General features: G+C 39.7%; 1 protein-coding gene across 1 annotated transcript in view; it reads left to right on the plus strand.

Annotated features, from left to right (window-relative positions):
- The first annotated feature begins 12,524 nt into the window (after positions 1-12,524).
- The window catches only part of KCNB2 (potassium voltage-gated channel subfamily B member 2), a 280,449-nt gene continuing 277,542 nt past the window's right edge, over positions 12,525-15,431 (plus strand). The window contains exon 1 of the mRNA XM_016216132.2: positions 12,525-13,135. Within this exon, the coding sequence (XP_016071618.1) occupies positions 12,557-13,135 (579 nt within the window). The 5' untranslated portion in view covers positions 12,525-12,556. The remainder of the gene's footprint in view (positions 13,136-15,431) is intronic.

Below are 15,431 nucleotides of genomic sequence, written 5' to 3' on the forward strand. Positions count from 1 at the left end.
AAGAATTAGAAGAAAAATAAGCAACAATGTACCTTAATTAGATATAAAACAGTTTTCTGATTAAAGCGTTTTTGGGTTACTAAAGTTAAAACTTTCTACATAATATTTGAAGCCATTTTAATTTCAAATATAAGTCACATAAACATAACCACTGTGCTATATTCATTAAAAACGCATTTTGTAACTTTGCTACACAGTGAAAGCTGAGGATGGACTTTTGTCATTACCATCTTACAGCTAATAAGACAAATTTAACATAATCTAAAATTGTAAGGCTGCTATCCCTCATCTAGGGAGCCATTTTTTTTGCAGGCATTTTATAACATTTAGAACCTAGTGCTTGATATATAGTAGGTGGTCAATAAATATTTTTGAATGAATTAATGAAACAGTTCATTAAATTCATTAATTCATTAAAGACCTCAAAGGGCTTTTAACGTTCGAAATGGTGGCCAAGGCAATGGACATAATAGTCTACAAAGCCTCCTAATTGAGACACCTGCATCATTTGCTGGTGTTTTATAGCTCTGTCTTCCTTCACATCAACATGTTTACATCAGGTAGAATACTTTATGTAGATGCACAAATCCAAAAATTTCTATAATAATCCTTGTAGTATTTTTCTCTAGGTTCCTTGAGAGCAAGAGCTGCTTTGCCTGATCTTGTATCCTCCGCGCTCAGTGTGTAATGATAGCCAAGTAACACATTGTTTCAGAAGGACGGGAATAATGGCTCTCACTCAGTATGTGTTATTTATAGTTCATGATCTCTTTCCATTCTGGCCCTTACTGGAATAGTAGAAACTACAGATTATGGTGCAGTCAGGAATCATTAATAATTAGGTTCAACTCATCAGTATTTATAGGTTTAACAGGGTGTGAGATGCAGGTGTCCCCCGCCATCTGAAAGTAGGGCATTCCTGTGAAACCTTTCGAAATCAGAAATGGCGTAAACCGAAGGAGCAGTCACCTTAGGGTACATCTTTCTAACAGCTGCACAAAATAAACTGAGATGAAACACGGCTGCTCATAGACACAGTTCAGAGCTCTGGCGGCTTGCAAACCGGACTTGGAAAGCGGGGGGCACCTGCAGTTCAACAGCCCTTGCTTCACATTTTCCCCCCTTCCATCATTCTAATTTTGTATTTATTTTTGGCGCCCTGAGGTGGCAAGGGCTAGTGGAAAGAGCATGGTTTCAGGAACAAGAGATGTGGTTTCTAGCCCCAATGCTGAATGGACCCTGGGAAGATCATTTGAATCTACCAGTGTTGTCCTTCCAAATACTGTGAATTTTATATGTTCAACATTTCAAAAATACAATTTAAGTGTGTATCTTGACTATAATTCTCCAGTACTGAGACTAATAACGTTACTTTTGCAAGTGAAATGCTAAAATTTGTTAGTTTTAAAAAGCTTAGAATTGCCAAAACAGTCACCAACCCTACCATCTTTACCATAAAAAATTATAACCTTTAATATACTTTATATGTGCCACTCAGGCCAAGGAATAGACGTAAGGGCACAAGAATTATTGAGGTCCATTCCTTCCTTCTATAACATGTCAGAAAGATTGCTTAATATTGGCCCCATATTTCTATTTATCATTCTGAGATATCTAGAACCTTGCCATTCAAGGAAAATCCCCAACATCTTTGGAGGTTAAGAGCAGGCTCTTTGAACTAAGATAATGCTGAATTGGATCCTGGAACCAGCACTTACTAGTTGTGCCATTTTGAGCAAGGAACTCACCTTTCTGAACCTCAATTTCTTTAACTATAAATCAAAGATAAAATACTGACCCCCATGGTGGTTGAGAATGAATGAGGATTCTCATTATGAGTATTAAGTGGGATAAGCCCAGTGACTGTAGCTGTGCTAACCACTCATTGGGTGGCAGATGATGGGAATGAACATTATTAACAAAAGTCATGAAGATCTTAACTTTGGCTCTCCTTTAGATACAACTCCAAGAATATCCCTACCTTCTAGGAAATATGATTTCTACTTACAGGCATTTTGATCTTAAGCTGAAATAAAATCTAGATGGCAAATCTGAATCCCATAGCAATGGCTTATGCTACACTGACATGCTCTTTTATTATTATCCTGACTGCAGGAGGCTTGCAGAGTTGAAAAAGAGTGCTTCACACATCACCACCTCTAACTCTAGAATCAGTCCTTTCCTTGAGGGAAAAAATTTAAAAAAATAGTATAACATGAAAGCAGAACTGAAAAAAGGGGAAAGCATCCATAATTTCTCCGTTCTTAACCAAGCTACTTCTTTCAGTGAAAACAATAGCTCCTTCTATTTCTGAATAATTTCACCCTGGGTCCAAAGTACCATCCCCTGTTACACTATTGTAATCATAATTTTTATGGTTCTTTCACACTGTTTTTCAAATTATTTATTTCAAGACTGTATCATCTGGTACAAGTCACATGAACTCGGGGCTTCAGTCGGCCCATCTGTGGTCCCTAATTTTCACATTTTTTATTTTAGGAACTGTTGGTGGAATATGGTGAGCTCATTTTCCTCATCAAATGCTTTGATATTTTCTTATCAAATTGTGCTAAATTATATTATTAGCAGTAAATCTTAACATTCTAAGACTCATAGCTGCTAGTAGGTCATCTCATCCATCTGCCTTAACGTTCTTACCATTAATTATTATCATTATGGCTCTCTAGCATTTTGCCCAACAGAGACACATGGTAGATTGAGAAGCGGGCAGAGACGAGAGGGGGAATATTTATAAAGTGCCACACACAGATGGGTGCTTAATAAATGTTGTTTAATGATCCTCACTGATGACAGGGTGGATGAAAAACATAGTACTGAGGGACATGGAGATGGTGCCTCTAGTTCAGCGAACCTCCTCCCTTGTCTCCTTAATGCACCAAAAAAATTTCAAGCATACAGTTACTTGTAACACATTCTGATTTTTAAATGGGTTCCATTAATGAAGGATCCCATTGATTTGTTAGAAACTGGGGTTTTTCATGCTAGAGCCTAGAATGCATTATTTGAATATGCTCAGTCAGGAAAGGTACCGATGGATGTGGCTCCGCTGAATGTCCTGGAGTGAATTTTGGCAGCAGTCCCCTTTGAGTCTGAAAATGTGGCCACCTGATTATTGTGATTTGGATGCACTGGGGAAAATGTCTGCCCTTCATATTTCCCCAACTCAAATACTGAGCTGCTTGTATTTCCATTACTATAGGGTCATTCCTTTGATTCAAGTTTGCCCTTCTTTTAAAGTCTTCACAGGGCAATACTTCTATTACTTAGAAAAAGAAAAGATCATTGTTCAAAGGTATAAGCTCATCTTCAAAAAAAAGTTGGGACTCACTAACTTTGATACTTTTACTTTATTATTTTATTGGTAGAAATTCTGTGGTATTGGCTTTGTCGATTTGAATGTTTTTCCTAGGAGTGAGTAGAAGCTGAGAAATAGAAATTCACTTTTGTCAAATTTTAAACTTAAGAAATTGACAGGAGGGAACTGCTCCCTGTTCGTCATCTGTCCAGGAGGATGCGTAGATGGGTAGCATTCACACAGAGATCTCATAGAGCCTTACCATTTCAACACTGGCAAACACTCTGGAGGCTGTCTTGTCATTCTCTCAACAGGGGAGAAGTTGCTTCTGTGCCCACGTGCCATGGCAGGTGGTTGCCTGGGGTCCGTGAGAGTGTTACCAGGCCCAGGCGTGTTTTGAGGCAGCATATCCACTTGATTCAGCAGGAATTACTGGAGAGTCTTACTTATCAGTCTTACTTATTTCTTCTCCACCTCGTTCCAGAAAATGTAGCTCTCATTTAAAACCGGGCCTTGTTGAAATAGGCAAATCAGGGCCAGCAGAACTAAGAAAATTGGAAGTCACCACAATAAACTGATACTGATGTTAACCAAAATGTTTAACAGCAACAAAAATGGATAATAGTGCTTTGAAATTCATTATTCTCTCAACCGTTCATTCTTTTGGGTGATCCGCAAACACTTGCTAAGCACTCGCGTACCCAAAGATGCCAGTATAGACGGGACGTGTCCATCGCTTTTAAGACCCCGAAGCCAAGGAGGCGTTTCCAGGTCACGCTCACGTGCGCCACCTCCTCCACAGCAGCTTCTGTCACAGGCGTACTGGGCTGCTCGTCCGTTTGTCTGTCTGCCTGCAGCAGCAGGCAAGTGCCGTGATGTCAGGGGCTGTGCCTCCAGCAGCAAGGCCTCATAAATATCTGCAGAATGAATGAATGCGGAAGAATTCTAAGTGAAGAGTTATGATACAGTGAGAAAAGCATTATAATAGATGGAACAGGCTTCTCCCTAGATGGATGCTGGTTCTTGACCTTGAGTAATAAATAAGAGGCCATCGGATGAAGAACGTGGGAAAAGGCATTTCATACATGAAAGTCGTATTGGATCTGGGGAGTGGCCTGTAATGTGAGGTCGCTGGAATAGGAGGAAAATGAGTTTTAAATAAAATATAAATATAATCATTTACTCTTCCATTCAACTAATATCTATTGTGTGTCTACTATATTCCAGGCACTCGGGATAAAATGATGAATAAGCTCAAATGTGATCCATGCCCTCAAGGAACTTAAAATCTAGTGGGGAGATTGCATAGTAATCAAATAATCAAGATACCATCTCCAAAAACATAACCAGTGCTCCAGGTAAAGGCACCTAATACTATGTAAGTTCTTAAAACAGGAGGTTTATTGTATAATCAAAGACATCAGGAGGCTTTCTAAGATGTGATTCTTGAGTTGATACCAGCAGGTGAAGAGGGGGCAAAGAGAAGGTGTGCAGATTCCCCATGCACATGGAAAGCAAGAAAAAGCTAAAACAGAGAGTGAGAGGGAGCAAATTATGTGATAGAATTGCAGGGAGAGGTAGAGGACAGACCTCGCAGCCTGTGGATGGTGCCTTTATCCTGAGAGTGGGGAGCATGGGAGCGGCTTCTACAGGAGATGGCCCTGATCTGCTGGTGTTGGGGTGGCACCATGTAGAGCTGGCTGGAGGGGTCGGGAGCAGAAGGAAGGAGCTACCATAGAAACTGGAATCAGGGAAGCAGAGGTCATGAAAGCGATTCTACGAAGTGCGCCTCTCTTCAGAACAAGATCAAGTTGCCTGCCTGCAGCCATTGCCCTTTAAAGAAACAGCATATAGGAGATAACTCATCTCAACTTAATATAGTTGGAATCAATATTTTGACACTGGGGTAGACAAACAAAAAAAAGTTTTTTAAAATTTTGACCAAAAGGTGAAAAGCAAAGAATAATGGGTGTAATGGAAAGAGACTTCTATAGGCATCTACAGACCTGGTTCTAGTTCAAGTTCAGCAACTACCAGAGGTCGGCGAAGTCTCGTGACCTCACTGGAACTCAATCCTGAAAGCTGTAAATAAAGAAACTGGACCAGATCAGATCCTAGCTCCCTTCTGTCACATTCTATGACTCTAGTCTCCAAACATGAAGGTATAGAAAGCATGGTATAACGTTTAAGTCATAGGGACTAATCTCAAATCAGACTCAGTATTTGAGCTTAAAAAGCCACATTGCCTATAATGTGTTTGATTATGGAGAAGTAAGGGGCCAGAATGCAATGGGAAAGTGTATTTTTACTGTTAAATGGAGCCCAACTGAGGAACATCCCTTGTCAAGAGTCTTACCACTGAGTATTTTAGACCAGTCATTCCAGGATCTAGAAGCTAATTGTATTGGAAAAAACCTAACAAAGTGTTCAAATCCTATCCAAACTAATGAACATTTTTTTACTTGGTTTCATAGAGGTCTAATCTAACTGATGCCAGAAGACACCCCGCCCAGAAGAGTCTGAAATTTATGTCAATCACACAAATGGAAGACTTTGTTATCCACCTAGAACACCAGGGTAGCAAGTGAAGCTTGTGAATTTTTTTTTTATTGGAATATTACAGGGTGGCCCAGCCCTGTTTCCTATCCCTTCAAGTGGCACCAATAGTTTCTTTCTCGGTTGCCTTTTTAAATTTCTCACCACCTTTCATTTTATTTATGCCCTTCACTCCATTGTGACTCTGGGAAGACTTTCACCAAAGGAGACATTTAAAAGAATACAACTTGGGCCCTGGCTTAAAGGGCACTTTTACCGTCATAACAGAGAATCTTCCACCAGCTGAATGGTTCAATGCTCATAGAAAAGTTTGAGCCTTTTTGTGTGCCTTTTGAAACACACTGAGAATTTTCAGCCGCAACTATACCTGTCGTTTATAAAAGGTCTAAGATGCCTTGTAACATCCATATTCTATTTTCCAGAGGACAGAAGGATGTTTCTGTCAGCTCTATCTTATAAAGGTAATTTTTCTAAAGGCAAATTGAGTGTTTTACTCAGTAATTATAGCCAACACATACACAGGACTTAATTCTTTAAGTAGTTCTCTATTCTGATGAATAAAAATCATATTATATGTCTAAATAAAATAGTTTATTTATAAATTTGGTTATTTGGAGACATCTATGATATTGAAAGGTACTCATATTACATATTCTACTTGCCTTCCTCTCTTCTTGCTGCAACACAGTGCTTCCTTTGACCACTGAAAGGAAAGCTTTTAGGATTTTGTTTGAGTGTATCTAAAAAAAGCATCGGTTATATCAAGGATAAAAGTCCTGGATTTTTTTTTTTTTTTAACTAAGGAGTAAACAGTTGTGCTAAAATCGAGGAACATATTGATATTAGCAGCCTTTGATTGCAGAAAAATGCCACCTTCCACCTTTCTGAGGACAAGGACAATGTTTTAGTTATTGGCACATTAAAAAACAATGAACAGTATGAAATTCATTAATATTTTTAATCGAATGTATTTGGGGTGACATTAGTTAATAAAGTTATATAGGTTTCAGGTGTACTATTCTAGAATACATCATTTGTATATCGTATTGTGTGTTCACCACCCCGAGTCATTCGTCCCCCATTTACCCTCCTCTCCCTCCCCCACCCTCTTTCCCTCTGGTAAGCACCATACTCTTCTCGCCAGATCTAAAGTAATTCAGCAGATTTGTTGAATTTCTTAGGACAGCTGAAAGTTTCCAAAAACCTTACTTTAAAACACTACCTATCTTTCTCAAATAAATTTGCTTTGTTTCTCACTTGTTTTATTTGTAAATTCTGGAGGTGCTTTTAAAAATTTCAGCAAGTACTAATTTTTTTTAAAGCATTGACTGTGTTTCCAACTAACAGTTATGGTGCCTTACTGTCCATGTATCTACTGCGAGTAATCTTTGTGACTCTCTGAAGAAGAAATAGCTGTTAGAAAAAAGATGCATTTACTGCTTAATACCATACATGAAAATTTAAGAAATTGCTTTAGAGCTGTGCATAGAGTGACTTCGACTTAAAGGTCTCTGAGCAGCTTTGTTTGCAAATGCCTGCTCTGCGTGTACTAGCAACAGAGAAATGAAATGTTACACATCACTTAGATCTTTAGAAAGACCCGCCTTTCATTTCACAGGATCACACGTGGGCCTTATCCTGCCTTTCCACACTAAGGAAGTGTCAAGTATATGCCATAATGGTAGTATTTTTGAGACTGCAGTAGCCCCCGCACCCCACTCCCTTCAAACCTGCAGCCTCAAGCTGTAATTATGATGCCATGATCAGCAAGTTGTGTTTTGTCAGGTCGAGCCCTGAATGGATGGCAGCATAATTTCACGCTGCTGGTAGGAGCACGGTGCAGCTGTGCAAAATCAGGATGTTTGTTGTTGTTGATTGTTTAAGGAGTCGCTTTTCTCTCTAACAGCCTAATGAACGGATGTTTAGTACATTTGCACTGGTCCACCGACTGTTGTGATCTTGACTTTCAATTGATCAAATGAGGTGAAATAAATCAACAAACTGCCCAAAGAAAAGAGTCCCTGAGATTTTGCCCTTGACATAAAAATGTGTGTTCTGTTTATAACTATTTATTTATATAAATTTTACACAGTTGCATAACATCTACACAGTGAACTATTACATTTTGTATTATACTTATATATGCTAAATTGAATTACATGATTAATTCTTACGGGGTTTCACTTATAAAACTATATGTGAGAAAACATAGCATCATATCAGGTTTAATTGCTAAAATTAAAAACATAAATTTTGCAAGCTCTTAAGAGTGGCAAGGCACGGCACCTAACCCAGCAGGAACCAACAGATTCTTTGTTAGAAGTAAAATTAGTATGACAGAAAAGAACTTAGACGAAAAATGAAAAGTTAAAATATAGAAAAGCAACTAAACACTAAGTAAAATAAATGAAACTTTTATGATATTCTGAAGGTAGTTCGTTTCAAGCCCTGATAAATAGCAAGGGTTCTTGAAATGAAATGTGAAAACCACCTTTTCTTCAGAAACTAGAGATGAAAGAATATTTCCATGGACTCCGAGAGAGCATGATGTTCATTTCTATCTGAATGAGGATGGTGATTGTAGGTACAGGGTGGTAAAGGCCACAGAATCATGGGGAGGAGGAAAATCCAAATTCAGCAAGTGTCATAAGAAAGCAAAGAATTGTAGGCACGGCAATGCCATTGCTTAAGGGGTGAGGGAACTAAAGTCCAATCGTATAGGAGACAGGGATGTAGGTCAGCCCACCTGGACCCGGGGTCCTGAGCCTCAGCACAGCGCCTCCCTTTGTCATCTCATACAACCTCTCGTAAAAAACAGCTCAGTTTAGATGTTCCTTCTTCTGGAGAGAGACATGGTATTTTCAGCTCAAGAGGTTTTCATCATAAGGATCTCGAGAACTTTATGAAGTATGGACAAGTTTGAAAATACAGAGTTTGGTTTTATGGTTGGATAAGAGGCTGTGAGGATAGAATGATCTAGGGATGGAGCAGAAAGAGAGGGAGAGGGACAAAAGAAAGACAGGCAGTGTGTGGGGAGATAGAGACTGGCCTCAGTGGGAGAGGAAAACCTCAGGAAGAGCGAGATGGGAGGATAATGGCAGGCAGGCCCCGTGAGCTGCAGTGGTGCTGCTGACCAGGGCTTGTGCTCTGCACTGTTGACAGTTCTTCAGCTGCTTGGGAACTTACACCTTTGAGGCTCCACTACTTATCAGGTGACAGGCAGCATGTTCTGCCAAGGGAGAATAAAAAATTTTAGCCACAGTAACAATAATCGAAGTACATCATCTTTAGGTCTTCAGAAAATCAAATCAACAGGCCACATTCTCTCATTCTGAGTTTCTCTACCCTTGCTTTGAAGAAAGGACATTGAATTTCAGTCTCCCTCTTACTGTGGGATTTGTAATCAACACTGGATTTCTTATAATAGCAAGTTCTTGATCAGTAAAGAAGATATTTTGAAATTTAACTCTTATGACCTCTCCTCACTTGAGACGCACACTCTACACAAAGGAAAATTCACTCTAATAAGTCATGAGTGTGAAATTATTTAAGGCAAAGGGTGACCTACCAGTGACTATGACATAGCATTTATGCTTTTAGTAATGACTTTTACAAGAAAGCAAGTCACACTAAGCCCTTGACCACAAATGCGAGGTGTCCGTGTCACGTTGGAGTTTGTTCTCGCTCTTTCTGGAAAACTTCTCATCTGATATTATAATCAGTTCAAAAACCATTTACGTTCTTGACATTAGTATGAGATGTAATAGTCCAAAAAGAGTAAATTCATTTCATGTTTATTTATAGCCAAAAATGGATTAGCCTTCCTGCTTACTATTCCCGTGGGCTGTGCGCATAATCTGCATGGATTGCTGGGATGGTGCTGCACCTACAGCCAAGTTATTTAATGGAGAAAGGACATTCAGAGTCATCCCCGGAATTGCCCCATCTCTGATATTTTCATCCATTTTACCTGAACCGACTATTGCTGCTCAATTTTGTTTTTATACATATAGTGCATTGTCACTTGAATGCAAAGTTTGGGCATAGGGATCAGTGGCATCGGAGATACAAGCTATGAGGTGCCTGTTATGTGTAGGCACAGTGCTCAGTAGAGAAAGGGTGGGAACAGCAATTCTTGGCCTTAGAGCCTTACAATGCACTTGAGAAGATAGAACATATGCATAAGGAAAGAAATTTAATGCTAGCATTTATTTACTAGACACGGTATAGCTTTTAATTTTAATTTTCTTTCAGTAATTGGAAGCCAAACTTAAAGGAGGATCTTCTTATCCTACTCATACATACTTCCATGCGGTGAGCACTGCACATAAACTCTCTCATTTAATCGTCATAATACTGTCTATGAAGTGGATACTATTATCTTCATTTTCTAGATTTAGAAATTGAAGCTCGGAGAATTTAAGTTGTTCAATCATTGTAACTCTTATTTATTTTGTAAAAATAGGCATTTCTGTCTGCAATAAAGTGTGAATGTATATGCTGAAAATATTTCTGTGACTCTGTAGTTGAAAAAGCTCCCAATTCAAGTGTACTTATTGGCCATATTTAAAATACTTCTTATATAGTCTATCTATATTTTTCTCATAAACTTGGACTTATTTTCATTTGAGAGGATACTTGGACTCCAGATGGAGAAATAATTTTAACTTATAGGAGTGGAGAAGCCAGAGACATGCAGAAATTGGTGTGTATCTTAAAAGAGTTCTAATTATAAGGATCCCTTAAATCTAAAAAATGTTCCCTTTGGTATAAGCCAGCGATTTTCAACCTTTTTCATCTCATGGCACATAAACTAATTATTAAAATTCTGGGGCGCACCAAAAAATGCAGTTTTTGCCGATCTGACAAAAAATAGATATGATTTTGATTCATTCACACTGGATGGCTATTGTTGTGTTCACTGTTGTCATTTTCATATTTGACAATCTAAGGGAAGAGAGGTTGGTGCCCCTGATTAAATAGTCAGGTATTGCATGTTTTAAAAAGTCTTGTGGCACACCGGGTGAAAATCACTGGAATAGACCATCAATTGTGTGAAACGTGTTTTCATTAAAAGTGGTGTTTTGGATAAACTGTTTGAAGCTGTGTGAATTTCTGCAAAAACATTTTAGGGGAAGATCACATAAGAACATTCTTGCTGCTGTAGATCAGAATAAGGAATACTAGGTCAGCAAGAGGGAATATTAGAGCAGTAGTAATGCCTTAAAGATTGGTACAAGGAGAAAAGAGCTGTAATGCCGAAAAGATTGGTACAAGGAGCAAAAGAACACACACACACACACTGACACCCTATATCCACACAAACATAAGCATGGATTCTTTTTAGGCAAGTGATCCAAATAATGCCATTTATGTGTTTTTCTGGCCATATACATTAGCCCTACTAGATCTTTTGTCTGCTGTATTTTGGAAAACAAAAAAAGTGATTCATTATTTATTCTTTATTAAATCCTCACGCTATGTAAGCACTGTGTCTGTGATAAGGATCTAATAACAGAGAAGATAGTCTTTGTCTTCAAGGGCACCCGGCATCCTGTGGGAAAGGGGTTATTGGAGGGGTATGATGAAATAGAAGAGACATCCACAGAGAGTTCCTAGAGGAGGGATATCATTCAGGGCTTTCTGAAGGAGGTGATGTCTGAGCTGAGTCTGGAAGAGCAGCAATAGTAAGTGAAAAGGAAATGGGAAAGGTGGAGGCCCTTCCAGAACACAGCATGAAGAAAGGCCAGGAGCTTAGGTTAGATAATATGTGTAGTCTGGGTGGCTGGAATATAGTGATGACGGACAGATGAGAGGTGAGGGTGGAGAGGTAGGCCACATTTAGTATGACTTTGCACTGCCAGTAAGCATGAGCTTTTGTAGGGTTTAAAGCATCGCCAAGTCAAGTTAGGTATCTTAATGGATCATCTTAGTAGCTGTATGGACAATGGGATTTAGGTAGACAAAGCCAGAGTCTGGGATCCAGTTGAGAGGTTGATGGAAAAATGCAGGCAAGAGATGCTGAGGGTTTGAACCAGAATCATGGTTCAAGGGTAACAGGAACTGGGCAGTGGTGGCGGAGGGCTTATGCATGTTTAGGAGATACAGTTGGTTAAGACCTGGTGCTTATTTGGATGTGGGTGGATCACAGTTTCTCAGAGTTTTATCTTAGGTGTCTGGGTATGGGGGTGCCTATGGCCATAAATCTGGGTGGGAGAGGAACAGGAACAGGTGTGGCCAGTTGGAGGTGTGGTCAGTTTCGCTTAAGGTGCCTGGTTTATTTAGGAAGAGGTGATCAGCACATGGATATTTTAGACTAGAGCTTGAGAAAGAGGTCTCTGGTGACACATTTGGGAGTTGTTGACCTATAGGTATAATAAATTGAATACACAGCCTCTTCTGCGTAGTGCATTGTGTTGTCTTTTCCTCCTGTTTTGTATCTTAAAGCAAAGATTCAGATTTCCAAAACTATACAATATTAATATTATATCTCCTAGTAGTGCATAAATAACAGAGCAACCCCATAGAAGAGGGCAGGCTCTAGGAAAAGTAGAAGTAACCAGATGGTTGTTTTTTTCCAGTGTGGCCATGGAAGTGCCTGCCTCAGAAGGATGTCACTTTAGCTGACCTTCCCACGGCTCATTGTGTTGAAGACTCTGGCTCCGTGGCTGTGTTCAGTTCAAAATGGCAGAAAAGGCTCCCCCGGGCTTAAACAGGAAGACTTCAAGGTCAACACTCTCTCTTCCACCAGAACCTGTGGACATCATTCGGAGCAAAACGTGCTCCCGGAGAGTTAAAATCAACGTGGGGGGCCTGAACCACGAGGTCCTGTGGAGAACGTTGGACCGGCTGCCCAGGACACGCTTGGGGAAGCTGCGAGACTGCAACACGCACGAGAGCCTCCTGGAGGTGTGCGACGACTACAACCTGAGCGAAAATGAGTATTTCTTCGATCGGCATCCAGGTGCCTTCACGTCCATTTTGAATTTCTACCGGACAGGGAAGCTCCACATGATGGAAGAGATGTGTGCTCTCTCCTTCGGCCAGGAGCTAGACTACTGGGGCATCGATGAGATCTACCTAGAGTCCTGCTGCCAAGCCAGGTATCACCAAAAGAAAGAGCAAATGAACGAAGAGCTGCGGCGCGAGGCCGAGACCATGCGAGAGCGGGAGGGAGAAGAGTTTGATAACACCTGCTGCCCCGAGAAGAGGAAGAAGCTGTGGGACTTGCTGGAGAAGCCCAACTCCTCGGTGGCTGCAAAGGTAAGAGCAGCACGGCCTTGCTGTCCTGTGCGTCCCTGTGCGCGGCCAGGAAAGGTGTTGCCTGCATTCCGGAGGGTGTGAGTTTCTTCCTCGAAGATGTTTTGGTAAGGCAGAACGACATGTGCCTCCAGAGAGGTGCAAAACTCTTTCCAAAATCCCATTTAGTCACCTAGAGTGCTTCTGTCTGTGTCATGTCACCGAATGGCATCCCTCTTTCGTAGATGTTGTGATGTAGGAACAGGTCTAGACAACAGGGAATGGAGGAGTCTGGTGTCCCTGCCCTGTGTGTGTTGATGACTTGGAGGCCAAGGAGAAACCACTAGCTCAGATCCATCAGGCATGGAGTCTTGCAGAAGGCTGGAGCTGGGCTCCATGCTGAGTAAAGGGGAGGTGTTGTCTTTGAAGGTGGAGGAGGTGCCTGCTGGCCTGGTTCTCTAGAGGCGCAGGGAAGGAGAGGCCATGTAGCTCAGAGGCCTGGTGGCCCCTCACATGAGCAGGGGGCCGTCTTGCCAAGCTGTGTAAGGCATGAGTCAGTGTCCAAATGCATCCATTGACCTCTCCTTGTGAGTCGGCTCTGACAGTGATGTTTTTGACAATTCTTTCCACAGTTGAGGTATTACCATAACTCAGAGTTCATAAAGTGTTTGCCTAAAATGAAGGTAAATTTGTATGTTTCCATTGTGCCTGCATACATCCAAATCTCAGAGTAAATTTTTTTTTTTGCTGGTAATTTCAGTATTTAATTCAGCTCCGTGATTTTGGTTTATCTAATTTTATTTGGGGCTTTGGGGGTTAGCTCAAACTGAGTTTTGTCCCATACATTTAGTCCATATTGCAATATAAGTTATTAGTAAAAAGTCAGAACAGTCATCTTTAGTATTGATATTTTGAGCATATTTTATGAAAATGGAATACAGAATAGAGAAAAGAGTGTGTCATTTAAAGAATTCATAAATTCTTTAAATTACTTACAGTTTCTTCAATTATCCTTTCTTATCACAGTAAAGATTACAGGACTATAATATGCCGTATGTGCCTGGAAATTAAGATTTCACATGATAACCCTCAACATATAAATAATGGAAACAGACAACCATAAAACTTCTCATTTGACATGTCTGATTTTGCACCTTGTTGACTTCTAAAGGCATTTTACTTTCTGGCGAGGATATGGAACTAAATGAAATAAACTATTTCTGTTATACCTAATGAGGAAATATGCATTTTGTGGCAAATGGAAGATTTCAGCCAGGTCCTTTTGTAGTTATGAATCATGTGTTTCTCTGTCTGTTACTGTTTGAAAGAAACAGATGTGCTACACATGTGGGGTTTGGCTTGAAGGTTACTGCTCTTTCCAATGTCAAGTGTTTCGTTATGTATTTTAGTTACCCCTAAAAACATGGAGTGAATTTTGAAGATAAATGAGATAAGCTCTGGATTTAAGGGAGTATTTTGGGTGTTAAGTTAATTCTTTCAAGCCTTCAGGCAATTGAGGAATAAATCATTGTTCCGCCAACTGTTCCAGAGGGAGTTAGTCAAATATGTGCAAGTACGCAGCTAAATCAAAGAAAACTTAAACGGTTAATGCAGTTTATTTATTTATGACAGCATTATTAACACATATCTAAAATTAAGTACTGTTATAGAAAAATTTTTTAAATATATACATATTTTTTTCTGAAACTTTCTAGTAAGGATGGAATAGGATCAATAACTTGCTTTCCCAGATGAGGGAGTTCATTTAAGCTCTATAGTTTAGAAGAAGCAGCCATCTCTTGATGTCTGAGAAAGTAATGTTAATAATGGGTTATTACAATATATCATTATATTCCCCCATGCATCAGACAGATTATTTAAACTTCCATCAAATTATGTTTGCACAGATAAGATATCTACAAACTATACCCAGCAGCCAAGGACACTCGGCTGGGAATTTTTATGTAGTTATAAATAATAAATTTGTTTCCAGATTATTAATCAAGCTAAACAGATCTTTGCTCACCTGAGTTGAGTCTTTACTAGATTTTCATAAAGGATTTTGTTTGTTTATTTGAGTGTCTGCATTTCCCTCTCTGCTTGAATGGTGAAATATTGTGGAAATTATTTACATTTGATTATATAGTAGTTTAGTGAAAGTATTGTTCATTTGTCTGAGGTTTAGAACCTTTTGAAAACAACTCTGTATGGTGCCTTCTATAAACCACTACCTTTTCCCTACACTCTTCTCAAGTCCTATAACTTGATATTTCTCTGGAATAATTCTTGGTGGTGGGGGTGCTAATACTAGGTTTGTGTG

The sequence above is a fragment of the Miniopterus natalensis genome, chromosome 16, assembly GCF_054644295.1.
Source record: "Miniopterus natalensis isolate mMinNat1 chromosome 16, mMinNat1.hap1, whole genome shotgun sequence".
Lineage (NCBI taxonomy): Eukaryota > Metazoa > Chordata > Mammalia > Chiroptera > Miniopteridae > Miniopterus > Miniopterus natalensis.